Below are 27,624 nucleotides of genomic sequence, written 5' to 3'. Positions count from 1 at the left end.
TTGTGACCTTTCTGGGAGCTTGAAATTTCCAAATATTTTAAAATATAATGACTTTGACTTTATTAAGAAGCATACTCATAAAAATGTAAGTGATACAGGTGCATCCAAAGAAGAATGTAACAAATGCCATCACTATCACTTAGAAGTAATGTTTGATAACACTCAGTAAGTGTTATATCTAACACCTCTTGATGGATAGGGGGTGGATGTGTGCAAATATGTAGGTGTGGACAGAAGTAGTTTCTTAAGGGATTACATGCAATTTTACTTGAATTTAATAGTAGAAATTTAAGTAAAATAGAATAGCTAAACCTCAGATAAAGATTTCCTCACTGGTAAATATATTAGCTAAGAAAATATTATAAAAAATTAAAAAGAAAAGGTCATGAACACTACATGACATAGATATTTCTATTTTTATTTTTAAAAGATATTATTTATTTTTAGAGAGGGGAAGGGAGGAAAAAGGAGAGAAACATCAATGTATGGTTGCCTCTCGTGTGCCCCTTACTGGGGGCCTGGCCTGAAACCCAGGCATGTGCTCTAGACTGGCAATTGACCCGGCGACCCTTTGGTTCACAGGCGAGCACTCCATCCACTGAGCCACACCAGCCAGGGCAGAATATTTTTCAAGAAAACAGCCAAGTTCCTATAGTCCTTCAGCTCTTGTATTGCCTGCCTGTTGCCTTTATGTTTGAACAAAGCTTGACTGGGTGTAATATTTTTACTTCTCACTTTTTTCTTCTCAGAACATTTTAGGCATTATTGTAAGTAAGACGCAAATAAAAGAAAACTTAAGCCCTGGCTGGTGTGTCTCGGTTGGTTGGAGCATCATCCTGTAAATCAGAAAGGTCGCAGGTTTTATTCTCAGGCAACCTGCTAATGTTTCTCTCTCACAACAATGTTTTTCTCCCTCTGTCTCCCTCCCTTCCCCTCTCTCTAGAATCAATAAGCATGTGCTTGGGCGAGGGAGAGAGCAAGAAAGAAAGAAAGAAAGAAAGAAAGAAAGAAAGAAAGGAAGGAAGGAAGGAAGGAAGAAAAGAAAGAAAGAAAGAAAGAAAGAAAGAAAGAAACTTAAAAATGATAAATCTCATGATGAATAATAAAATACTAATGCATTTTTTAGTAAAATCAAGAAGAGTATTAAAAAGTACATTATCAATATTATTCAACATTGCTTTGGCATTCCCAGAAATTTAGTAAGAAAATGAAATAAAAGTAGTGAATTACTGAAATGATTCCTAAAAACTTAAGAATAATAAAGAATTTTCATTATCACTATTTTATTTCAGATATTTTCTGGAGGTTCTAGCTAATGCTTATGAACCTAAAACAATCAGTTAAAGATTGAGAATGAAAGAGAAAATTATCTCCCTTTGCAGATTTAAAAAATTTTACACCTAGAAAACTCAAATAGGTATTTTATTTAAGTTTGCCCTTAAATTTTATCCTTTGCTAGTTGAATAATTTAGCCATGTCTTTCTTGTATGGTTATGCAGCAGCCATCTTGTAGCCATAAGGTCACAATTGCATAATAAAGGTGGCAGAGCAGAGAGGTTGAGGAGCTGGTTCATGAAGATCCTTGAACAGTTGCTCCAGCCTTGGTCTCTCACTTCCCCACTTCTTATATGCATCAAATAAATTCCTTCTTTATTTAGGCCATTGTTAAATTTTCTGTTAAGTTTAAAGCCAAATTTAATCCACCAGACATAGACCTTTTCTATTCTGTTTACCTATATTTCTAGAGCCTAGAAGAATGCTGATGCTAGTGGTAGTTGATAACTATATGATGAATAAGTAAATGAATGTTTTTCCATTTATCTTGCCTGACTTCAGTGAAATTTTCAAGGTCAGACTCAAGTTTTTCATCAACTCAGGGAAGTGTGTATATTTTTTCAAATTTATGTATTTAATTTTTACATCTTCATGTCATTTCTTTTCCTCATGGAATAACTTACAGGTAAGGGCTCATATCTGTCTTCCAGATCACTTAGATTTTCTTTCATGATTTCCATATCTTTTCACTGCATTGTGAGATATTTCTTTCAATTAATGTTCAAAGTCTACAAATTTGATTCTCAATAGCTACCAGACATGTTTTTTTAAATCACCCTATTGAACTTGTTTTTAAAAAATCAGTTTTGATTTTTGTTCAAATATGCATGTTTTTAAGCATAATGTGGTTTTGGTCAAGATGGTAGAGTAGGCAAATATGGTTTGCCTCTTCACACAACCACATCAAAATTACAACTAAAATATTTAGAACAACCATCACTCAGAACCATGAGAAATCAAAGTGAATGGAAGTCTGACAACTATGGAATTAATGAAACCACATCCATCTAGGCTGGTAGGAGGGTTAATGATGTGGAACAGGCTGGTCTCTTACCCATGTGTGCTGGATAAAAATTCTGAAGGGATATCTCAGGAGTGAGCAGGCCCAGCCCCACATGAGTATCCACAGCTGAGGGTTTCAGGTGCCAGGAAAATAAGTCCCCACAACTTTTGGCTGAAAAAAACCAGTGGGTATTGAGTCAGTGGAAGAAACTGTTGGAGTCCCAAGCAGTTCCTCTTAAAGAACCCACACACAGGCTCAACTACTTGGACTCACTCCCTCTGAGCTCCGGTCCTGGGGTTGAAGCTTGAAGGGCACCTGTGGTATCCTGGGAGAGGCTGAAGTGTCTGGCATCAGGGTGAGCAGAGGTCATTGTCCCTTTGCTCAGCCCTTCCCCCACAGAGCCATGGAACTGGCAGGCAGGTACCATATTTGAAACTCCATCAACCTGGCTAACACTGTTTGACCAGCCTTGGAGATCCCCTGAGACTCTGTCCCACCCAATTTATGGGGCCCACCCATGCTGCTTTTTCATATGAATGGCTGGTCTTGGCTCCTGCAGCACAGCTTCCTAAATCCTATTAAACAAACAACAGCTGGCCTCAGTGAGCTCTAGGCCTAGCACTAGCAGTGGCAGATTACCTTCACAGCTTGGCTTTGCCTGGAAATCTCTAAGTCCAGCACAAGCACCAGCCATCTCAGATTGCTTTACAGCTTAGGAAGGGTGGCCCCAGGCAAAACACAAGTGGGGGTACCACTTGAGAAACCCCAGGTCCAGCACACCCAGTGGACAGCCACAGACCATTTTGGAGCACCACCACCCTGCCCCTGCACAGCAGATTCTCCACAGAGGGCGGAGGGAGTGGTAACTGGTCACAGCCAATCCTTGCAACTGATTGGCCTGGGTAAATCCCTCCCATTGATCTGCCAACAGCAACCAAGGTGCAACTACAAGAGGAGGATGTATTCATCGCACACAAAGGGCATACCTTGAATACCCAGCTTGAGAGATAGGGAAGGCTACAGCACTGGACCCTACAAGATACCTACTACATTAGGCCACACTACCAAGACACAGAGTCAAAGCAGCTCTACCTAATACATAGAAACAAGCATAGGGAGGCTGCCAAAATGAGGAGACAAAGAAAGATGGCCCAAATGAAAGAACATATCAAAACTCTAGAGAAAGAGCTAAATGAAATGGAGGAAAGCAATCTACCAGGAGCATAGTTCAAAACACTGGTTATAAGGATGTTCAAGGAACTTAGTGAGGACCTCAGCAGCACACACAAAAAATAATCCAGTCAGCAATGAAGGATTAACTAATTGAAATAAAGAACAATTTACAGGGAAACAACAGTAGAGTGGATGAAGGTGAGAATCAAATCAATGATTTAGAACATAAGGAGGCAAAAAACAATTACACTGAATAACAAGAAGAAAAAAGAATAAAAAAAATTTGAGTAGTATAAGCAGCCTCTGGGATGACTTCAAGATGTCCAACATTCACATCAAAGGGGTTTCCAAAGGAGAAGAAAAAGAGTAAGAAATTAGAAATCTATTTGAAACAATAATGAAAGAAAACTTCCCTATTGTGGTAAAGGAAATGTACATGCAAATCTAGGAAGCACAGAGTTCCAATCAAGTTGGACCCAAAGAGGACCATACCAAGACACATCACAAGTAAAATGCTAAGGGTTAAAGATAAAGAGAGAATCATACAAACCACAAGAGAAAAGCAGAAGGTTACCTACAAAGGAGTTCCAATAAGACTGTCAGTTGATTTAAAAAAAAATCTTTGCAGACAAGAAGTGGCTGGTAAGGAATATTCAAAGTGATGAAAAGCAAGGACTTACAGCCAAGATTACTCTATGCCACAAAGCTATCATTTAGAATGGAAGGGCAGATAAAGTGTGTGTTGCAGCCAATCAAGGCAGGCAGATCCACTCTCACTTCCAGGAGACGGAAGAAAATGTGTGGAGCTGTGGGGATGCTTGACATACCTTTATTCATGGGTGGGCGAGCCACACACGATGCAAGCTGCATGTCTAACTAGTGAGAAGCCCCCACTTATTTAAGTACTAGAGGGGAACAAAGCAAGAAAAATGCCAGAACATTACATAACATAATATAATTCTGCACATGTGAGCCCACTTCATGTTATGGGAATGGTTTTTGGACCCAATCTCAAGGCTGTGGCAACACTAGTTATCAGGCCCCTCCCAGGCTATGGAAACACTGCTTCCCTTAGTTACCCAGATAACTGGGTGGGGAAGTTAGACTGCCTTCACTAACCCTACAAAGTGCTTCCCAGACAAGGTAAAGCTAAAGGAATTCATCATTACCAAGCCATTATTACATGAAATGTTAAAGACACTTATTTAAGAAGAAGAATACCAAAACCATGAACATTAAAATGACAACAAACTCACAACTATCAGCAACTGAATCTAAAAAATAAAAACAAGAACAAACTAAGTAAACAACAGAACATGAACAGAATCATAGGTACAGGGATCATTTGGAGTGTTATCAGGTGGGAGGGAGAAGGGAAAGAGGAAAATAGTATAGGGATCAAGAAACATAACTGATAAGAAAAAATATAGGAAAGGGAGAAGCCGAAGAACTCACACGTATGACCCATGGACATGGACCAGGGGATTGCTGGACGGAAGGGTTGTACCAGGTGGAGGGGGGTAAAGGGAAAAAAACTGGGATAACTGTAACAGTATAATCAATATTGTACACTTAAAATAAAATAAAAAACAAAAAATGTACTTTTACAAGACTTATGACAACATATGACAACACTCTCCACCGATTTTGCTCTCCTCAGAGGCAATCACTTTCAACTGATTATTTTGCTTTATAGCTCCATATCCTGAAATAACATGCTTTTATTGTTATTTCTTCGTTAGTGATGCACACACCGGCCTGCAGTGTCCACGTCATTATGGATGAAATGAGACATTCACATGAACTACCGATGAAAAGGAGGAAAAGGGACAGCATGACTTTTCTCTCAAAGGGAGAAAAAGCCTTGGCCCTTGCTGTGACCAGCCTTTATTGGGTTTCTCTGCCCATTACATGAGGGTTCTCATTTACTATGCACAGGTTCGCTTTAGGTGGTTACCTTTTACAGAAAACAAAGGAGCCAATACTGCTAATCACATCACAGAAGAGGGATATTTGCAAATGAAAAGGCAAAAGTGGTTGAACCGGTACACTCATCCTTGGAAGGTTTAGCATGGATTTTAGGAAGTTACTTTGCAATACATGTCCTCAATTCAGGGCGAGGGAGTTTTTTAGCAAAAGCAAGACTCAAAGTGGCCTAGGTACATTGCAGGCCTGATTCCCCACTGCAGAACCTATCTGTGGGTGTGGGTCCTGTACATCTCTGAGTGGGAGCTGGGCCCATGCCACGCAGAATGGTCTCCTACAGGTTAGCTTTAGATATTATGTTTGTCACTTCACACAGAACCTGAGGATTTAACTCTCTTTTACAACCCCTACCATGTATATATACCTCTTTCCTCATGTAGAAATATTATATCCTTGGTTAGCTCAATATTCAGGATTTATAGTATTGTGACTATATAAATGCTATTCACAAGTAAGTTATGTAATATACTATGATTACTCTTCCTTATCTGCACAGAAAGAAAAATATAATATACTATGATTATTTTTTCCTGGAATTAATCATTTATTTTTTATCACCTGTTTCATTTTTTATATATTTACTGGTATTTTAAACCCAAACTCTCCCCAGGTTTATAAATGACTTTCAGCATTTCCTAGGAATTTTATTATTTACACCTTACTTTAGAAATTTCCCCACCTTCTCCAGGCCTGCTCACTTCTCTCTGGTTACTTCCTGGGCCTGCTGCACAGCTTTCCTCTTGGGCTCTCCTTTTTTCCTGCTGTCCTGTGGGTTCTCTTCATTCTTCCTTGTATGGGACCTCCTGTTCAATGAATACCAAACTTGGCTAGTCTTGATTTACCCCTTTGTTTTTATGGAGCCAATCCTCCAGTGGCTTTTTAAGAAGAGGAACATGGGGAAAAGTTTTTGCATCTTGAACAGCTGAAAATATCTTTAACTTCACATTTTATAGTTTAGCTGGATTTGTTATTCTAGATTGGAAATAATTTTTCCTCAAAATTCTGCAACATTGGACTATGGTCTTCTAGCTTCCAATATTGCCATTAGGATAGCCAGTGCTCTTCTGGTTCTTCGGTTTCTGTGTGATATTTTTCTCTTGAATGTTTGTAGGAGTTTTACTTGTTGCCACTGTTCCAGAATTTCACAATAATTTGACTCTTTTCATCCTTTGTGTTGGGTACTCATTAGGGCTCTTTTAATCTGAAAATTTAGGGTCTTGTATTCTAGGAAATCACGACTATTTGGAGCCTATCATTTATTAATGTTTTTTGACTCTGGTTTTTCTCTTTTCCATCTTAAACTTCTTGGGCTGCTTTACTAATTTGTTTAGTTTTTCCATCCTATTTTTTACATTGTTGTGTTTTCCACTTCCTGGAAGATTTTTTTTCAACTTTACCTTTCAATCATCTTACTGAGTATTTTTATTTCTACTACCACTTTTCATTTTTAAGAGCCTTTGTTGGTTCTCAGAATACTCCCTTTAAAATAACAGTCCTATTCTTGTTCATAGATTCAATGTGTTCCTAATTCTTGAAGGATAGAAATAATTGTTTTGAAAATATTTTCTCCTTACTTTGTCTTATTTACTCCTACTAAACCTAAAAAATACATATTCATAGTTCTTGGCTATTCGCTCATATTGAAGATTTATGTGCAAAAAGCTAGGGTGTGTCCTGGCTGGTGTGGCTCAGTGGATTGAGCCCAGCCTGCAAACCAAAAGGTCACCAGTTCAGTTCCCGTAGGGGCACATGCTTGGGTTGCTGTCCAGGTCCCCAGTAGGGGGCGTGTGAGAAGGAACCAATCCATGTATCTCTCACCTGTTTCTCTCCCTCTCTTTCTCACTCCCTTCCCCTCTTTCTAAAAGTAAATAAATAAAATCCTAAAAAAAAAAACAACCAAACAAATCTAGGGTACGGATATCATTAACTAACTCTGATTCAGTTGAATACACACTGTGATTGTCTGTTCATGTATATAAACAATATAATGATAGTAACCTCATATTTATAATAAAAAAACAGAGATAGTGACATTGTATGTTACTCAAAATATTTAATATTGGCCTTTGCCAGATTATGGAGATAATAAAATCCTTCCTTGAAAGTTTCAATCTGTTTCTAGAGTCAATTTCACAAGCCTGCCCCAGAGACTAGGTATTCTTAATACTTCTTTAGGGTGGTAGTTCTTGCCTTTTTCTGTGTGTCTTTGACCCATTCAGTTAAGAATTTGATTAATCATAACAGCATTCTTCCCAAAAGCACACAGTTGTAAATTTTACATACAGTTTAGGGTTTTCAGAGAATCCCTACTTTATTCAAAATTTAGGTTAAGAACCTCAGTTCTGGAATATTTTGGGGGGGTTGCTTTTTTCATATGTTGGTGGACACCATCCTTTTGGATAACTGAATAATTATGGCAGATGATTATTCAGTAATTACTACGTGCCAGACCAGAAATGAAGGTGACTTAAAATATCTGTGTGTGACATTCTTCAACTTTCTAGTTATTTGTTACAGCCTAACAAAAGGGAGCGAGGGTGTGATCTGATCGTTGGGACTCTAAATTGCTAACTGTTGTTAGACTAGCAAAGAATACATGTAACTCAGAGCACTTGTTAAATTTCAGAGGCAAAAGCTATATATAGGTGCAGAGGGAGAAACTAGTTGAATTTATTTAGAATTGTTTTACAGCGCTGAAACAGTTCAAACTTACTTTCTTTGGTGGTAGTAATGGGAGGGGCGTTATTGTGACTGAATTCCTAAAACGAATTCGACAATTACAGTAAATACCTCGGAAAGATGATAAGAACTCTGAGTCATCAATCTACTTCTTAATTAGCAATATAAGGACTATGAGGAAAGCGAAGTTTATAGCATAATAAACACAACTGACAACTAGCTCTTAAGCTATTCAGTACTGAGTACTTGAGACCCAGTTTTCATTTCCCTCCACCATTGGATGGGAAATGCAGAGTCTACTAAGCCCGCTTGGCGGAGTGGCACTCCACCAGGTAGAAGCCATGTGTTTGCAACATCTTCACAGGCCCCTGTTTACACGACACTGCACAGAAGTTTATTTAAATAAATCTCTGCCATTTCTTTCTCATACCTGGGTCAGATTTTTTTTTTTTTACTTCTAGAAACATTTGTGAAGAAATGATTATGTAATTTTTGCTATTCTTAGCAATCATTTAAATAAAAAAATAACGATCCTTTGATGGCGTCCTAGTGTCCCCAAGTTATATGCACTTATTAATTAGTTCTTCCCTGTTTTTCCATGTCTCTGGTTTCCAAGAGAGTGAGAACTGGCAGTTCAAAAAGGCCCTGGAGCTTTTAGATTCAAGCACGGCTGGGAAGCGAACAAGGCTGAGGGGATGAATACAAAGATACTGCGATAATGTTACTCAGAAAACTCTGGAATTTTAAGAAAAAGCATCTAAGTGATAATCCATCTTTTAAGGTGGGCGCAGAAATGTAAAGTAAAAACCTTTCATAACAGTGGTTCAGTGAAAATAACCACTAACACAGTTGGCAGAGGTTCTGAATACCTTTTTATATAAAATAACTTCACCCTGAAGTTGAGTTCAGCGTGCTAAGCCCCAGCTCAGGAGGACAGTGTATTCACAACCGGCATGCCAGGATTGGTAAAGTTCGCTCTGCCAATTCCCTGCCGCTGGGCAGCTCCGGCGGATGATGACAACAGGAGTGTTAATCATTTCCTGACCAGGCAAACTTAGTCACAAGGTCCTGCTAAGAGTCAAATCACCCCCTCTGCTTTATTAAAAACAGCTAGAAACTTTTTCCTCGGCTCATGTTGCAATTTCTCCCTTTTAGATTAAGCACATGGAAATTTGTTTGGCAATTGTTTTTACGGCACTCTTTCCATTAGTTACTCACACAAGCTGGGGTTTATCTGATTGTGTGGTGGATGGAAACTTCAGGATAAAACTCAGTGGCCTAAGGCGGCGTGAGGTTTACCTGGCTGTGGTTATGAAGAGGGTAAGTGAATGAAACTTTTTTGTCATTCTTGTGTTTATTTTCTCTTATGCTAGATTTTATACACCATAAAGTGCAAAAGGCATATTCTTACAATTACAGGTAATCATTTAGATTTGTTTGATGGTTATTTTTATGTGATCATAGAACAAAACCAAGCTATTGAAGCACACAATTAAACATGCATGCCAAACAAAATTGCTACAGTTTCCTCTTTAAAAATTTATTTTTATTAGTTAAACATCTTATTCGGTTAATTGAACTGTTATTGAAATGTCTTTTTGCATTGATGGAAGGTTGAACTGTTTACTAAATAAACTGGAGACAATTTTATGTGGAAACATAAAAGAAACAAATAATTTTGATTATTGGAATTAACCAAGGTAGGAGCTGATGGAATACCTGGAGGCAGACTTCAAATGTTAAATAATTCTGGTCCACAAGTGTTGTTTGATGGTTGTGTGTTTCTATTCAACAAGATAATCCTTTCATTGTTTCTTGAAATTTATTTGAAGTAGTCATAATAGTTTTAGAAATAAAACTGCTGTTAATATTTCAAATAATATCTTTCCCAGAAAAAATGATGTTTGGGTATAATAGGAGAATACTGACACTTTCCTTCCCCATTTCAATTGTGGTGACCTGTTATTTCAAGAACAATACAGCTCTTTTCTTCTTTGAGCCTAGAACAGACCTGGGCATGTAGAAGACTTTATGGAAATAGCTACTGATTATTTATCTGTTTTTCAGTCTGCACTTATATTAATGGATTTTATTTCTTTTATTTTTTTGGTGTGCTTCTTTTTGTGAGAAAAACACCCAATAAAAATATTTGTTTTATTACATCATTTTACTGACTAGACCGCCAGACTTACAGTGGGTAAGATGATAAAAATAACCACGTTCTTCCAAACACTTTGCTGCTACAGTATTGAATAACTAGTGGAGGTTATAATTATAATAGGACTTTAAAGAACATTCCTATAATGCATTTAACACAATCAAGTAGGGGCTCAGTTATGAAGGTTTGCACAGAGAGATCAGGACATGAAAATGCAAAAAGTTCACATTTTAGCCGCATGCCTCATTTAACCATAAATCCAGCAACACATATTAAGAAAACTGACAACAACCCATGTTGAAAGACCTTTTTTTCCCTTTTTTAAAGAAACAGACCAAGGTAATACAGGAGGATAAGTGAGTCAGGGTAGTTTCCCAGGTAGACTGTTCCATTCCATCCCTGTGTGGTCACATCCTTCCTACCCAATAACTTTGCATCTGAAGTGTATTCGACATGTCCAGAAAACAATGATAAGACCAAAATCTTTTTAAAAAAGATTTTATTTATTTATTTTTAGAGAGAGGGGAAGTGAAGGAGAAAGAGAGGGAGAGAAACATCGATGTGTGGTTGCCTCTCACAGGTCCCAACCTGGCACCTGGCCCGCAACTCAGGTATATGTCCTGACTGGGAATTGAACCAGGAACCATTTGGTTCACAGGCTGTCACTCAATCCACTGAGCCACACAAACCAGGGCAGATAAAACCAAAATCTATTGTGTCCTGTTCAAAAATGTCAATGGGTTGCCCTGGCTGGTGTGGCTCAGTGGGTTGAGCGCTGGCTTGTGAACCAAAAGGTCACTAGTTCGATTCCCAGGTCAGGGCACCTGCCTGGGTCGAGGGCTGGGTCCCAGGTTGGGGGCATGTGAGAGGCAACCAATCGATGTTTCTCTTGCACATCAGTGTTTCTCTCCCTTCTCTCTCCTTTCCCCTCTCTCTAGAAATGAATAAATAGGATTTTTAAAAAAGATTTTATTTATTTTATTTTTAGAGAGGGAAGGGAGGGAGAAAGAGAGCGAGAGAGAGAAACATCAATGTGTGGTTGCTGGGGGCCGTGGCCTGCAACCCAGGCATGTGCTCTGACTGGGAATAGAACCTGCGATGCTTTGATTTGCAGCCCGCTCTCAATCCACTGAGCTACGCCAGCCAGGCCAATAAATAAGATCTTAAAGACAAAACAAAACAAAATGCCAAGGGGACAGAGCCAGTCTGAGATCTGTCTCTTTTTGGACTTAAACTGCCCTCTTTGGCTTCACAGGTTTTTCTGTGAGCAGTTTACACCAGAAAGGGTGGATTATAACTACATTGAAAGGATATTTCAACAGATATTTTAGAAGATGTTTTTGTAGTCACTTGTGTAAAATCTTATTAAGTACCCAATAAGCCAATGATGAATCAAAAAGGAAGTAGATGATAGGGTTTTTACTGGAAAGGAATTTAATTCACATCTTTTCCACTATGGATCAAACCATTCCATTTTGGAGAGGTTTAATTCACACTTTCTTTTGAGTGTTTGAAAAATTATAGGAACGACACCCATTACCCACCCCCCTCTTTTTTTACAACAACATTGCTTATCATTGTGAAAACCTGGAAACAACCACATATTAATGAATGGGATAGTGGTTAGATACAGTGGAATATGACATGAAACCAGTCCAAATTATATTGCTAAGTTTAAAAAAAAGCAATTTGTAAAAAAATAGTAAATACGTATAACATATACTTACTATTTTCACAATAGTAATTATAAGATATACTTATTCTTTTGTAAAAACAAACAGATACTAGTATCTACATTTACAATGTATGTCAGGATATTTACCAAACCATTTAGAATGGCGACTTTGGGGGGATGAGTGAGAAAATTTATTTTTCACTTTATAGATGCTGGAATGTAACTGGTAGGGACATTGTTTTATTTACTGCTAAAACCTTGACTATGTAACAGTGTCTGGCACATAGCAGGCATGCAATGAGCAGTGTTGAATGAATGAATGAAGAGATTTCTATAATTTTTAATTTTTTTTAAATTAGCATGATTAATTTGTAAGTAGATAAAATTGACAAAATACTTTATTTCCTTTTAACTAAAAAAAATGATTTAGAACAACTTTCAAAGTCACTAATCTCTCTTCCCCTATGTTACCTCTTCTTTCCCATTTATTGGAACACTTGCCCTCCCTTTCCTAGCTAAGTTTGGTTCAAAGGAAAATGAAAATGCTGTGCTGCTTGGGCTCATTTAAAGATTTTCTCTCAAGGCATCTTGTTTGGGGTTTGATGTGAATCCTCAGGAATCCATGCATCTAACATCCCAGATTGGTGCTCATCTCTTTGTGTGCGTGCCATCATTCCAATTTGATGGCAAACCTCGGTGAATAGAGTCCCTGGCTTATGATCCTTTCTATCCTCAACATCTAGCACAGGTCTTACACACATTAGGGGGATGGGGTTTTTTTGCTGCGTATTTTTCCACAAAAATTTGTGCAGTTCTTAATGATGGTGTACCAGTATAATTTCTCTTCCTAGGGGAGACATTGTATACAGGAGATGCTTAGCACATGTTTGTTGAATGAATTGACTGGAACATATTTTTAAAAAAAACATTTTATTTGTTTTTAGACAGAGGGGAAGGTAGGGAGAAAGAGATGGAGAGAAACATCAATGTGTGGTTGCCTCTCATTTGCCCCCAGCTGGGAACTTGGCCTGCAGCCCAAGCATGTACCCTGACTGGGAATCGAACCAGCAATCCTTTGGTTTACAGGCTGGCACTCAATCCACTGAGCCACAACAGGCAGGGCTGACTGGAACATGTTTTGCGAGTATATCAGTGATTGGATTTGTTTCCAAGGGAGTTGAGAGGAGGCTGTATCAGTTGGGATTCCTTTGGCTGCCAGTGACAGAACACCGGACTCAAATTGGCAGAGGCAGAAGCAAAGGGAATTTCTCGGTTCACATTGCAGTTTAGTGGTACGTGTGGCTTGAGAAATCACCAGGCACTGTGGCTCAAAATGATCTCCCTCTGTCTGTGTGTTTTTCTCTTACTATGTTTCCAAATAGACTTTCTCTTTGAGGTTGTAAAATAGCTGCCAGAACCTCCAGGAACATTATTCTTTTAGATTCCAATCCAACATGGAAAAAATATATCTTTCAGCAATCTTTGAAAACTAAATCATGACCCTCACTGAGAGTGGACCAATGCTAACTGAGGCCAGGAGAGTTCATGTCCTAGTTTTACAATCTTCTATCACCAGGGGAAAGTCTCAAGCAGGCCATGTGGACTGAGATTAGGGGGAAGTGGATTCCCAAATAAAAATCAAGGCTGATGCCATAAGAAAAAAAAAAATGGCCCTGGCTGGTGTGGCTCAGTGGATTAAGTGCCACCCTGAGATCCACGGGTCGCCAGTTCAATTCCCAGTCAGGGCACATGTGTGGGTTGCAGGCCAGGTCCCCAGTGAGGGGCGCACAAGAAGCAACCACACATTGATGTTTCTCTCCCTCTTTCTCCTTTCCTTCCCTTCTGTCTAAAAATAAAATAAATAAAATCTTAAAAAAAAAGAAAAAAAAGGGAAATGGGTGCCAGATAGTTAAACAATGAATGTCAAATACAAAGGATGATAATTATTTCATTCTTTTTTTCAACTCTCCTTAACATAAATATATCGAAATATGAGTACGTAACAGAACTCAGTGAACTCTAGTTCTGTATGCATGTGCATATAGGTGCTAACAGTGAAAGAGGAGCCACACAGAAAGATGGAAGAAAGGGCTTCTGAATTGATTAGAGCTAGAGTCCTGGTCTAGAGCAAGGACTCTCAAATTTATTCCATACTTGAATTATCTGGGGATAATTCCTATGCACAGGACACTCTTTATAATACTTACATCAGCCTTGGTCGATGTGGCTCAGTTGTTTGGAGCATCACTTGTAAAATCCGAAAGGCTGTGGGTTCAGTCCTCTGTCAGGGCACAGGCCTAGGCTGTGGGTTTGGTCTTGGTTGGAGTGGGTACAACAGGCAACTGATCGTCGTTTCTCTCTCACATCAATATTTCTCTCTCTCTCTCAATCCCTTCCCTTCTCTCCAAAAAAGAAAAAATCAGTAAGTGTGCCTTTGGGTGAGGATTAAAACAAATACTTATATCAGAACATCATGTTGGGATACAACCATCGCTACTTTTAGGCTTCCAGGTGTATGGTATTACAGACAACTTTGAGAACCAGTGTTCCAGAGAGATATCAGGGAGGATTTAGGACAGTTTTTTTAAAATTGATTTTTAGAAAGAAAGAAGAAGGGTGGGTGGGCGGGGGAGAGAGAGAGAGAGAGAGAGAGAGAGAGAGAGAGAGAGAGAGAGAGAGAGAGAGAGAGAGAACATTGATTTGTTGCTCTGCTCATCTACGCGTTCACTGGTTGCTTCTTATATGTGCCCCGACCAAGGATCGAACTGGCAACCTTGGTATACAAGGATGACCCTCTAACCAACTGAGCTGCCTGCTACCCAGCCAAGGCTAGGATAATTTTAAAGTACTTGAAACTGTGCCTTGGACATAGTAAATCCTCAATGAATATCTGATAATATAATTTAAAGGAGGAAAAGCTAGGCAAAGAGATGGGTGTATATTTGTGGACTGTCTACTGTATGCTCAGTATCATGTTTAGTTCTCAATATACATATCTCACTTGATATCTTTGTAGTCAAAATTAAAAATACAACCCCCCTCTATTTACAGTGAAGAAATGGAGATTCAAAAAAGCTAACGAAACTTGCCAAATGGTCAACCAGAGTAAAACAGGTTTTATGGGTTTCGAATGACATACTCTTTCACAATACTGCACTTGCAGATGTCAGGCATGGGTTTAAATGTAAACTCAGATGTTGGGTGTTACAACCAGATTTGCCTGACAAAAGAATACGACTCATAGAGTATGGGCCTGCCATGCAGGCCATTTTGAAAAGTTGACGAAAGTGGCGTCATCTACCGCATTGTGTTTTTATAAATAAAATTTTATTGGAACATGGCCACATTAATTTGTTTACATTTTGTCTACAGCTGCTTTGCACTACAATGGCAGAGTTGAGTAGTTGTGACAGACACCATCTGGCTTATAAATCCTAAAATATTTACCAGCTAGCACTTCACAGAAAATGTTTGCCAACTTTGAGTTTATGGTTCTACTCAATCAGCAGTTCTGAGGAGGGATGAGATTGCCATTATTATTCCAGGACTGACAATAATTCTGGTGGCTGTAGGAATAGGATTCTTCAAGCATCTACACATTCACTCAACCAATCAATAAACATTTATTGAGCATCTACAAACTGCCAGACACTCTGAGCTCAGTTGAAATACAGTGCAATAAATGCTATGGTGAAAAATAGGATACAAGCCCTGCCCGGGTGGCTCAGTTGATTGGAGCATCATCCCATATACCAAAAGGTGGCAGGTTCCATCCCCAGTCAAAGCACATGCAGGAGGCAACTGATCGATGTTTATTTCTTACATTGTCTCTCTCTCCCTTTCTCTGTCTAAACTCAATGCACATATCTTTGAGTGAGGATTAAAAAAATAAAATACCAAAATATGATAGCTTCTCTCCCTGCCTCTAGGCTACATGAAGGCAGGGTTTGACTCTGTTTTTGCTCGTGGTTGTGGGCTCAATTTAGCAGAATGCTCAGTAGGCAGCAGGGGGTCACCAAACATTTGATGAATGAACTAATGATGAATTCATGTCATAGAGGTAATCATAGGATACCTGGGGAACATATCCAGCCCAAACTCTGATGGGATGAGGTCAGATTATGAAGCTGAAGAAGTGGAAGAAGTATAAGTAGAAAAGGGTGCAAGTAGGGATGGCAGCAAAGAGGAAGGGGCTGTAGTAGGAACTCAGTGGACCTGCCGTGAACAAGGCCTGCCGCTGTAGGACCGGAAAAAGAGAACTGTGATCCTGAGCCGTGTTTGGTGGGAGATTTGATGTGCTACATAACAGAAAAATCTATTTAGTACCTGACTCAAAATCCTTCCATGCTGCCTAAATGATAAAATTAAGATTCTTTGGTAAGACCTTTAAGTCTTCTATAATGAATTCTCTGCTGATTCCATCTCATTGCTCCTACTTCCTTACCTCAATTCCCACAGTATGATTACGTATAGAACTAACACTAAACAAGCATCAAAATGCAAAACTGTATAGTACATGATGGCTACATGGTCTGAAAATGTAGATGTGGTGCAACTACTTAAGAAGGGAGAGAATTGTGGTAGCGCATTCAAAAGATTTTCCAGCAGTTTTCAGAAACATAATGATTGGTAGTATTGGAATTGTTTTCTGAGTCTGTTGTGTGTTTCTGTGGGTTAAAGCAAATGACTAATTAATGGATAGTTAATTTTAGTGTCTCTGTCCTTGACAGCCAGGATTTTTCAGGTAGTTGAATCAAATTTAATATAAAAGTGAAATAAAAATATTTAATCCCGAATTTGAATTGGAAATTCATGTATGAACTCACAAGATATTTTATCTCTCTACTGAAAATCTCTAGAAATAAGGACCAACCAAGTACCCATGGCACCCAGACTGTGGTCTTTCTCAGGACCCTGTCCAATAAAATAAACCAGGACTTCTTGAAGAAATGCTAATTCTAGTTTTGGAGCAGGAAACTAGTTAAGAAAACCCTGGGACATCTTTCCATATTAGATATCACATACGCTATTAAAGACTACTAGGATTATTTCAAGTAACTCGGGAGACAATTTGAAGAGCCCCCCTGCCCCACCACTGACCAAATATGAGAAAAATTGAGTTTTGATAACAATAAGAATTGCAATGAATTGTAAATTAGTTATTTATTGCTGGGTAAAAATTTCTCCTAAAGCATTGTTTAAAGCCAGACACAATTTATTCTATCACAACAGTTTCTGAGAGTCAGGAATTCAAGAGGAGAGGTCGCAGTCAGACTATTTACGGGGATATGTTCGTTTGCATCTGGGCTTGGAAGATCCTCTTGGAAACTCATGGCCCTGGGCAGGAAGCTTCAGTTCCTCACCACGTGGGCCTCTCCACAGGGTTGCTCACAACGGGGCCTCTCTCACAGTGAGTGCAGAGAGACAGCGAGAGCATCCAGTGAGTGAGCAGCAAAGATGGGAGCTGCAGACTTTTGTAATCTAATCTCATAAGTGACCCACCATCACTTCTGCTGTAGTTTACTCGTTACACAGACCTAATGCTTGAACGATGTGGAAGGGGACTATGCAAAGCTGTGAATACCAGAAGCACATGTAATGTGCTTAAACACATTACATATGCTTAAAATCCATTGAGTTCACGATAACACATTTTTTAAAAATCATCAAACATACTGGTTGCTCTTCTTTTGCAGATGACAGAGAACTATATATTATCTTGAGGACTAGGGAAATAAAAGGAAAGAATTAAGCTTTTTTTATATGACCTTTAACATTGGGCAACCAAAGAGTACATGAGTGAAAGATTTGTCATATAAAATTATTTCAGCTAATGAAATGAAATGATAAGATTGGACTATTACTGTATTGCAACCCCCAGTAAATGAATGAATCTAGGCATCAAACATGAAATACTGCTGACAATGAAGAACAAAAATCAGAACACAAATCATCTGATGAAAGAACGAATCACCAGTAAGATCTTGCCAAAGGGGCTGAACCTAAGTTTGATCAAGCCTCGATTCAGCTGTCAATTTGCAGGAAAGTGATAGGAGGAATATGTTGAACTATACTGTGAGTGTGCAATCAGCCAAATTCAGACTGGGGGAACCACTGTAGGCCACATGACCTGGGTTATTCAGTGGAAAAAGTGTAAGGAAAGAAAGGAGGGAGCCTGTATATCACAAGAGACATAAAAGATCAACTTTTTTAATGGGTAAGATGCAGTAGCTAGGAAGGCATAGTATGTTGATAAAATTGTAAAGAAGCACAAGAAAGTTACATAAGCCAGTGTAATAGAAGGAAATGACTAGTATAAATGTCAAATTAGGGGTTACTTTGGAAGAGGGAACAGGACTGTGAGAGAGTTCTGGGTGGCTGGCCCAGTTTTATTTTTTGACCTGGTAGGTAGTTACAAGAGCCTTTATCTTATAATAATTCACTATGACACTAATTGATTTTATGTAGTTTTTCTTTATTTGCATTTTACTTTATAATAAAATAAAAAACAACATTACTAAAGGTAATACATGAATGTGGTAAAATTTCAAACAGTGGAAAAATGTACACAGTGAAAGGCTGTCCTTTTCCTAACTCATTTTCCAGAGGTTGTCACTGTTCCCTGCTTCTCACCTATCTATCCAGGGACATCTCATGCATATGCACTCACACACCTGCCTGTGTGCACATTATATGTGCATATATACATCTGTGTGCATATATAAATAAACACATAAAAATATATAACAGTATGTAAATAAACAAATATATAGTCCCCTCTCATTTTAAAAGCATAAGTGGTAAAATTAGAACACTATGCACATATTCTGACCTTTATTTCACAAAGTATTTTATATAGATTGTTCTGCATCACATAGGACCAAATTGGATAAAAAATATAGTCAGTCCTTCCTTCTAGGCTACAACCAATATATTTTAATCTGTAAATAGTAGTGTAAGTAATGGGTACTTTTTCTAAGAGTATACTCTATTAAATCATTGGATATGTCTCTGACTTCTCAATTTGGAGATACTATTCATATCGGTTTGAAGGTATACATTTGCATAGTTTAAAAGTTACTTGTTCTTTTTTTCACTGAAGTTTTCTGCTTAAACAAACCTGCTCACCCTTTGATTCAGATAAGATTACCTGTGGGAAGGGTGGATTCCAGGGTTAGCAAAGTGCTTCTTCAGCATTTCCCTCAATAAACTTGAAGAGGTATTTTATGGCAAGTGTTAAAACAACACATGTGTGACTAACCTTTGTGCTTCTGGGTCAATAACCCACTGTTTATGGTAATAACTAGGATTAAGGGAGACAGAGGTACTGTCTTTTACAGACTTTAAACTCTAATTGTGGGGTAGTAAATGTTTTCTGGATATGAAATTAGCGTCTTGGTCAAGTGTTTTAACTATCTCTTTATTTCCTTTAATGTTCTCACTTTTTCAATCATTTAAGTAGTAGTTACAGAATACTTACTGTGCAGTTAGCGGGGCAGGGCCACCAGGTACCCAGACAGGAGGTGCAGGACAGAGAGAGCCTTGCTGGGGGTTCATGGTGTATACTCCTAGACACTCATAGTGAACAAGACAGTATTACATAGTCTGTATGTTTGTCACAAAGCATGTAAACATATACAAATATATGTAATACATGTGTAAATGCACATGTGTGTTAAGTGGTATGGCACAGCTAATTAGAAAACAGGGAGGATACAACATGGAAATTACATGCAGGGACAATAAGCCAAATATGACAGGAATCTGGTTGTCAGGCATGATCCTTTGCTGCAAAAAGTTCTAGAGCTGAGTTTTTCTTTTTCTTTTGATAGAATTATAGATTCACAAGAAGTAGCAAAAATAGTAAAAAGAGGTCTGTGTACCATCTACCCTGCTTCCCCTAATAGTAACATCTTACACAACCATGCTACAGTATCAAAACCAGCATGTTGACTTTGGTACAATCTGCAGATCTTTTTCAGATTTCACCAAGTTTTTTTTTAAAAGATTATTTATTTACTTATTTTTAGAGAGAGGGGAAGGGAGGGAGAAAGAGAGGGAGAGAAACATCAATGTGAGAGAGCAACATTGGTAGCTTACCTCTCATATGCGCCCAGACTGGGGACTGAACTTGCAACCCAGGCATGTGCCCTGACCAGGAATCACACTGGCAACCTTTCATTTGGGGGAAGGATGCTCAGTTCACTAAGCTACACTGGTCAGAGCCAGATTTCTCCAGTCTTATAGGCTTACATGAAGCTGAGTTTTGATAAATGAGTTCAATAGACAAAGAGCAATGAGAAAAAACTAGAGATAAGCAAAGCCTCTGAGGGCAGTTACTTGGAGAAATTGTCCTTTCAACCCTTAGCCATTCCACATGATCCTATGTAAATCAGTGACACTGCTTTCCTCACTGAGGCTTGGCTTGTTACCACCGCCTCTTCACAAATGTTACTCAATCATTTACTCCTGTTCTTATACCAGTGTAGGCAGTCTCCCTCTGAGAAATCATTTGTTTTCTGTAAGCTAGTTTATAATTAAATAGTTTTGAACCCAGAACAGATTTCCCCATGGAAACAGAGGGACATAGGTTATGGGTTCCCTGGTGTATCTCCAGTTCCATATAACTCATAAAGTAACTAATCTCTCTACAGAGCAATATTTATCATTGATGATAGTGGTGGGAGGTAGGGAGGACTCTCTGCTATCTCAGATGGACTCCTGCCCTAATAGGTACCATTCTATTGCTGCAAACCACCACTGCATACAGTGGGTCATAGTAAAGGAAAAGCCTCTTTTTTGACACTTTTAATTATATGAAGTAAAATTTCTAATTCAAGTGTTCACCCACTTAGCTATCAGTCCAATAAGAAATGATAGAGGAGCCCTGACCAGTGTGACTCAGTGGGTTGAGCATTGTCCTGCAAAGCAAAAGGTCATGGGTTTGGTTCCCAGTCAGGGCACATGTCTGGGTTGTAGCTGGATCCCTGGTTGGGGGCATGTGAGAAGCAACTGATTGATGTTTCTCTCTCATGTGGATGTTTCTCTTTTTTTCCTTCTCTTTTTCCCTCCCTTCCCCTCTCTCTAAAACAAACAAACAAACAAACAAAATCTTTAAAAAATGACATAGGGAATAGAAAACAGGGAGCTGATGGGAACTAGACAGAAAGATACTGAAAAGAGAGTTTCTGGAAAGAAACACACCAGAATATAGAGGTTTTCTCTGAGAGGTGGAATTACCAGTGATTCATTCTTTATATTCTCTCTCTCCCTCCCTCCCTCCCTTCCTCCCTCCCTCCCTCTCTCTCTCCCCCCTCCCTTGTCATTTCTAAATTCTTTAAATTTTCTACAACTAGAATATATTGCTTTTATAATCAGAAAAATTAGAATGCTTCTGGAATAAAAGAGGTGCACGCATGTTTTTGAAGCAGTTCCTCTATGGTTGGAAGGACAGAAGGTGGACCACGGAGCAGTGTGTTCATGGTGGAGGGGAGGTGATTTGTAGGTCCAGCAGCACGGGTAATTGCCCTCCCACCATGCACAGGCACATACACAGTTCAGAACTTTAGAGAGAAGGGGTATCTAGCTAGAGAAGGAACAAATGCTGCCCTTTCCTAGGTTTCCCCAGTGAAATAAGAAGCCATTACTGATGCCTTCAGACAGGGTCCAGCCACAGTCAAGAGTCTAATTTCTGCTGGGACACAAGTCCTTTAAACCTGGCTTCTTCCATTCCGGAAGAAGCTATACGAGAAATCCTGTGCTTCTGTGAAGGCAGTGTGACAGACATTTGGGTCTCTTAGTTCTTGAGCTAAACCTATCAGTAAGTGATCATCTGTAACAGAGGGAGAAGGAGGGCAAGTTTCCCGGTATCTCTGAGTAATATCTTCCTGAAGCACTTCTGCTTTCAGAAGTGGGTGGTCCTGATACTGCCTTCAGTTCCATGATTATGATCACGGATTCTTTTCCATATTTGCACAGAGCCCGAAACAGCAGTGATTGCGCTTTCAGGGTCTCCCATGCTGTCCTGCATGGGACTTTAAGCCTGTCAGTTTTATACAGAGGCCTGCCTTGCCCGTTAGATACACTTTACAGTCCCCGTGAAAGTGTTTGTCTTCTAATCCCCACTTATCACAAGGATGAGCAGCATTATTTGCAGTAATCATCCTCTCCTTTTGCGTTTTTTTCATTTCCATTACACAATTACAACTTTGTAAAGCACTGTATGGAAATATGATACTAATACATGTGCAATATGCCTGGTTTCTCCCTGCAGATACAATCATGCTGGCCTAAGCATACAAATGCCATAAAAAACTACAATGCTTCAACTTGCTTACCCTTCATTTTTTAAAAAATGAGGATTCCTGAGCCCCACGAAACATGGCTACTTAGCAATTTGCATCTAGTTCTTCATAGTTTTTAAAATAAGAGAGGGTAATTTGGAGCAAGTATGATATTTTATTAAAGATTAAAGATAACAAAGCTCCTACTTCAATTTAACTGCATTGAATAAATAGTTCTCACATGCTGGACCATGTAAATGCTAGGCGATGCAAAAACAAGAAAGAAGCAGTTCCTACCTTTACAGGATGTACAATGTAATTAAAACAAACAAAAATCTATGGAAGCTTTAACCCTGGCTGTGGTAGCTCAGTGGATTGAGCACCGACCTGCAAACCGAGAGGTTGCTGGTTCGATTCCTTGTAGGGGCACATGCCTGGGTTGTGGGCCAGGTTCCCGGGACAGGGCATGCAAGAGGCAACCACACACTGATATTTCTCTCTCTCCCTTTCTTTCTCCCTTCCCCTCTCTCTAGAAATAAATAAATAAAATAAAATAAATCTGTGGAAGTTTTTAAATGAATACTCTTTTTTCATTCATTGCACCAAGGAAGGCTTGTTAATATTCAGATGTTCCCAAGTGATTGCAAAGAAACTCTTTGCTGAATAGAAATGGGTCGTAGACAGGATTGTGGGTGGAGTGAGAGGTAGCATGGCTGTATAAACATGAACCCTTCTGAGAATAAAAGAGGGTGCTATGAATATCTATGCTTGTGTAAGAGGCATAATCTGGGTCCCTTTTAGGCCAACAGGCAGCTATGATGCCCTCTTCAAAAGTTGGGATTGAGGAGAATTTCCATGAATCTAAATGTAGGGAAGTATGTTATTTTGCTAGGGCTGCCACAAAGGAATGGCTTAAACAGTGGAAATTTTATTATCTTTCAGTTCTGGAAGTTAAAAGTCCAAAATTAAGTGTTAGCAGGGTTGGTTCCTTTTGAAGGCTGTGAGGGAAGGATGAGTTCCAGGCCTACGTCCTTTGGCCTATAGGAGGTTGTTTTCCAGTTGTGACTTCACGTTATCAATCTTCTATGTATGTCTCTCTGTCCAAATTTGTCCTTTTTATAAGGACACCAAAGTTTTCCTGGAGGCAATCTCTGTTCTGGCCTGGATCTAGCCTGTGGGTCCAGCATTGGTCATATCATGGAATAGTCCCTCTTCCACCCTCCGCCCCTTGTGGCTGGCTCTTACAATCTCACGCTCCTCCTGCCTCTTCTTCCAGGTACCCTGAGTGGTTGAGGTGCCCTAGGTGGCCAGCAAGGGGCTTCATTAGCAGGGAGGTAGCTTGTTTAGTTGCTACTTTGACCACATTGGAGACCCAGTCCACAGCAGCAATATAGACACATGCATGAGAGAGACAGGGAAATTTAAAGAAGTAATCCAAGTATTAGAAATAATATTTTCCACTGTGCCCCCTAGCACTCGAACCCGTGTACTCATAGGTCACCCGGGCTTGGGCTTGGGTCACTTAGGACATTTACCTGAGTTTTTATATGTGCTAAGAAGGAAGAAATATTAGCAGATCCATCTGGTATAAACACACAACATTCAGTGTGCATGATGGCACAGGTGGCCTCCCCTGTAACTGGATACAACAAGAATAGCAAAAGTCTAAGTTTGGAAAGACACATATTTAGCAGGGACTTGAATTGGGAGGTCTTCTTCTTCCATGAGTATGACACTTGTAATCTGCTCTTTGGATGTTAATCTAGCCGTGGCCTTGGGAATCTGGCCATGTTGTGTGAACCATGCATGTTGTCCAGGGCAGGTGGTGCGTCTTGGCCTGAGGAAATAACAGAGGGAGGAATATGCTGGACCAGGACCCTTACCTTTTCCTCTCTTTCAATGACGTGCCCTGGTCTACATATAGCTTGTCTCTACGGGTCCTGACTGCATTAGGATGACAAGGTCCCACTGGAGATTGAGCAGTTTGTCCCCATCCAGGGGCATTAGGTAACTGACCCATCCTGGTGGATTCCAGTAAATAGTTCCCTTTCCAGGGACAATAGGTCTTGGTGCCCTCACTAACATAGTTCATTGGTCCATGGCAAGTGTCAGGACTATTGCTATGCACTCTGTTTTCCACACCTTATTTACCATATTGGGGGATTCAGCCTCAGTTCCTAATCTGGTATGTGGGCCCATAGGCCCCACAGGTTGGTCATTTAATGTATTAACACTTGGGAAGGCACTGTTGTCTACCTGGCCAACGCAGGGTTTCCAGTCAGTAATTTTACCTGTTGAGAACACCATTTTTGTGTTCCACCAGCCCAGCTGCTTGTGGTTCATCGGGCAGCTGGAACCTCCATTTGATATCATGTTCCTTTGCCCACTCTCGTACTTCATGTCCTTTGAAATGTGACCTCTGGTCACTATCTATTTGACAGGGGTACCCATACACAGTACTTAGTACTTAGCTTTTCTCGTCTTTTTATGGTAGTGGCCTGATGAGCTTGCTGACATGAGAAGGTTTGAGTTAAAGCCGAGGCAGTGTTGACATGCACCAAAGCATATTTGGAGACCTCACTCAAGGGAAGGGTGCCTATGTAAGGCATTTGCCAGTGCCTTATTGGTTGGGGGGGTGTCAGTGACCAGGACTATTGTTGACTCCAGAGCTTCTGCCCTTAGCTTAAGCTTTAGCACCTCCTCCTTAGCAGTGCACCATCCTAACCAGGTACTTTGGTATCCACTTTTCTCATTTATCCAAATTTCAGTGTTCTCTATTGAGTTACTTGCTAAAGCTTAAGTTTTTTATTGTTAAGACATCTGCTTCCTGATTACCTGGAGGTTTAGATGTTTCATGGGCAGGGACATGGAAGACAAGATCTTCATTAACCTCTCAAGAGTGAGCCTGAAAACATTTCCACATTTCTTTTCCCTTAAAGGTTTGTTCACGACCATTTACACTCTCTCCCCACGTTCACTCTCCCCACCCCTGGCCTTCCATTGTCCAAGCCACAGAGTCAATCATTTTAGAGTGGCCCAACTGTCAGTACACAGCATCAGCAGCCAAGGTTCATGCATGATTACCAACCAGACCACTCTTAACTTGGCCCATTGTTTTTATCTAGATAGTATCATTGGGTGGTTGAATGGCACTTGCTGTCCAAGTAGGCAAATTGATCCAGCCAGGGCCGTCAGCGGACCACGTTTCAGCCAGAATTTCACTTATTTATTCTTTGCAGGTTGCAGGGGCCAAATTATCTTATTCTAGGAGAATTTGGAGATGCTATATATTAAATAGGGCCTAATAGTTGCTGCATGGCTAGAGACAAAGGACTATCTGACAGACAGCACTCCTCTGTTGTAACTACACATACCACTTACTCAGTGTAAGAGTCTGAGTCATGGTGGAGGCTAGTCAGTAAACATGTTGTCGATGCACCCTTAAAAGGTTCCACTTGCAGAAGCACTGTATATGAGGTATGTCCAGAAAGTACGCAGCCATGCACTATGAAAGATAGAGGCGTTTACTGAAGAAGATATAAGAAACACTGTACATAGGACAATGATGCCTCAGTCCCCTTCAAAGTCAGCACCTTGGGACCTCACATAGTTCTCCCCATTGCCATCAGCTGCCCTGTCATATTTCCTGAATCTCATCAACAGTCTGAAATCTCTTCCCTTTCAAGGGTGATTTTAGTTTTGGGAAAAGCCAGAAGTTGTAGGGCACCAAATCTGAGCTATAGAGGGGCTGAGTCACCTGGGTGATTTGATGCTTTGCCAAAAGACTCTGCATAAGATGTGATATTTGAGCAGGCACATTGTCATGATAAAGCTGCCAATCACCAGGTGCCCATAGCCATAGCCTTCTGAATCATCTGAATAGTTTCCACAGAGGAATGTTCAAGCTTAATGTAAAATTTGATGCAGATTTGTTGCTTTATTCATTCAGTCATTTTGAATGCAATGGCCACATAGTACACATGCTCATTCAACAGCATCTACTGTCCCCACTGACTAGTACAGTGAAGTTGTCACTGTTCGTGCATGTGCACTCCAGTCCACTCTCCTTGGCTGCCAGATTACATAGATGTTGTGCAAACCATTCTCATTATATTAAAAATGGTTGGACTTTTTCCAGATAGAACTTGTACTCTGCCAATAACTGATGTTCTACTGGGGCATATCTCTGCCCCCTTCCATAGTTGGGACCAAAATCCAAGGGACAGTCACTCTTTGACTGTTTGTCCCATAATGCCCAGCCTGTACCTTCTGGGGTTACTGAAACATCTAATTCAAATGGCAACACCCACCTGGCAGATTCCAAGAGCTTTAATCTGTTCGACAAGTACTTTTTTAAAAAATTGTATTTCTTTGATGATGCTATTACAGTTGTCCTAATTTTTTCCCCTTTGCCCCTTACCACCCAGCACCCCCTACTACCTCAGACAATCCCCCAACCATTGTTCATGTCCACAGGTTGTGCATATAAGTTCTTTGGCTGCTCCATTTCCTATACTGTACTTTACATCCCCATGGCTATTCTGTAACTACTTATTTGTACTTCTTAATCCCCTCACCTCTTCACCCATTCTTCCCCTCCCCTCTCTCATGTGACAACCATCTGGTAACTAACTTCTTTTCTCTTGCTTTTAAGAGTCTCTATTTATCTTTAACCTTGGGCCTTTTAATAATGATGTGTCTTTGAGTGGGCCTCTTTCAACCATCATAATTGGGACTCTCTGTGCTTCCTAGACTTGCATGTCTATTTCCTTCACCAAATTAGGGAAGTTTTCTTTCACTACTTTTTCAGATAGATTTTCAATTTCTTCTTTTTCTCTTCTTCTGGCACCCCTATGATGTGAACATTGGACCTCTGAAAGTTGTCCCAGAGACTGTTTATACTATCCTCATTTTTTTGGATTATTTTTTGCTCTTGTTGTTGTTCTGTGTGGTTGGTTTTTGCTTCCTTATATTCCAAATCATTGATTTGACTCTCAGCTTCATCCATTCTACTGTTGTTTCTCTGTAAATTGTTCTTCATTTCAATTAGTGTATCTTTTGTTTCTGACTGGGTCATTTTTATGCTACTGAGGTCCTCATTAAGTTCCTCGAGTATCCTTATAACCAGTATTTTGAACTATGCTCCTGATAGATTGCTTTCCTCCATTTCATTTAGCTCTTTTTCTGGAGTTTTGATCTGTTTTTTCATTTGGGCCATGTTTCTTTGTCTCCTCATTTCAGCACCCTCCCTGTGTTTGTTTCTATGTATTAAGTAGAGCTGCTTAACTTTGTGTGTTGGTAGTGTGGCCTAATGTTGTAGGTGTCCTATAGG

General features: G+C 39.7%; 1 protein-coding gene across 6 annotated transcripts in view; it reads left to right on the top strand.

Moving 5' to 3' along the window:
• The first annotated feature begins 9,276 nt into the window (after positions 1 to 9,276).
• The window catches only part of TRPM6 (transient receptor potential cation channel subfamily M member 6), a 154,802-nt gene continuing 136,454 nt past the window's right edge, over positions 9,277 to 27,624 (top strand). For all 6 annotated transcript variants that reach the window (XM_045840455.1, XM_045840457.1, XM_045840459.1 and 3 more), the window contains exon 1: positions 9,277 to 9,496. In XM_045840455.1, coding sequence (XP_045696411.1) covers positions 9,341 to 9,496 — 156 coding nt within the window. In that variant the 5' untranslated portion in view covers positions 9,277 to 9,340. The remainder of the gene's footprint in view (positions 9,497 to 27,624) is intronic.

This window comes from Phyllostomus hastatus, unplaced genomic scaffold (assembly GCF_019186645.2).
Source record: "Phyllostomus hastatus isolate PE091 unplaced genomic scaffold, TTU_PhHast_1.1 phas_contig_34, whole genome shotgun sequence".
Lineage (NCBI taxonomy): Eukaryota > Metazoa > Chordata > Mammalia > Chiroptera > Phyllostomidae > Phyllostomus > Phyllostomus hastatus.
This window is presented reverse-complemented; position numbering and strand designations above follow the sequence as displayed.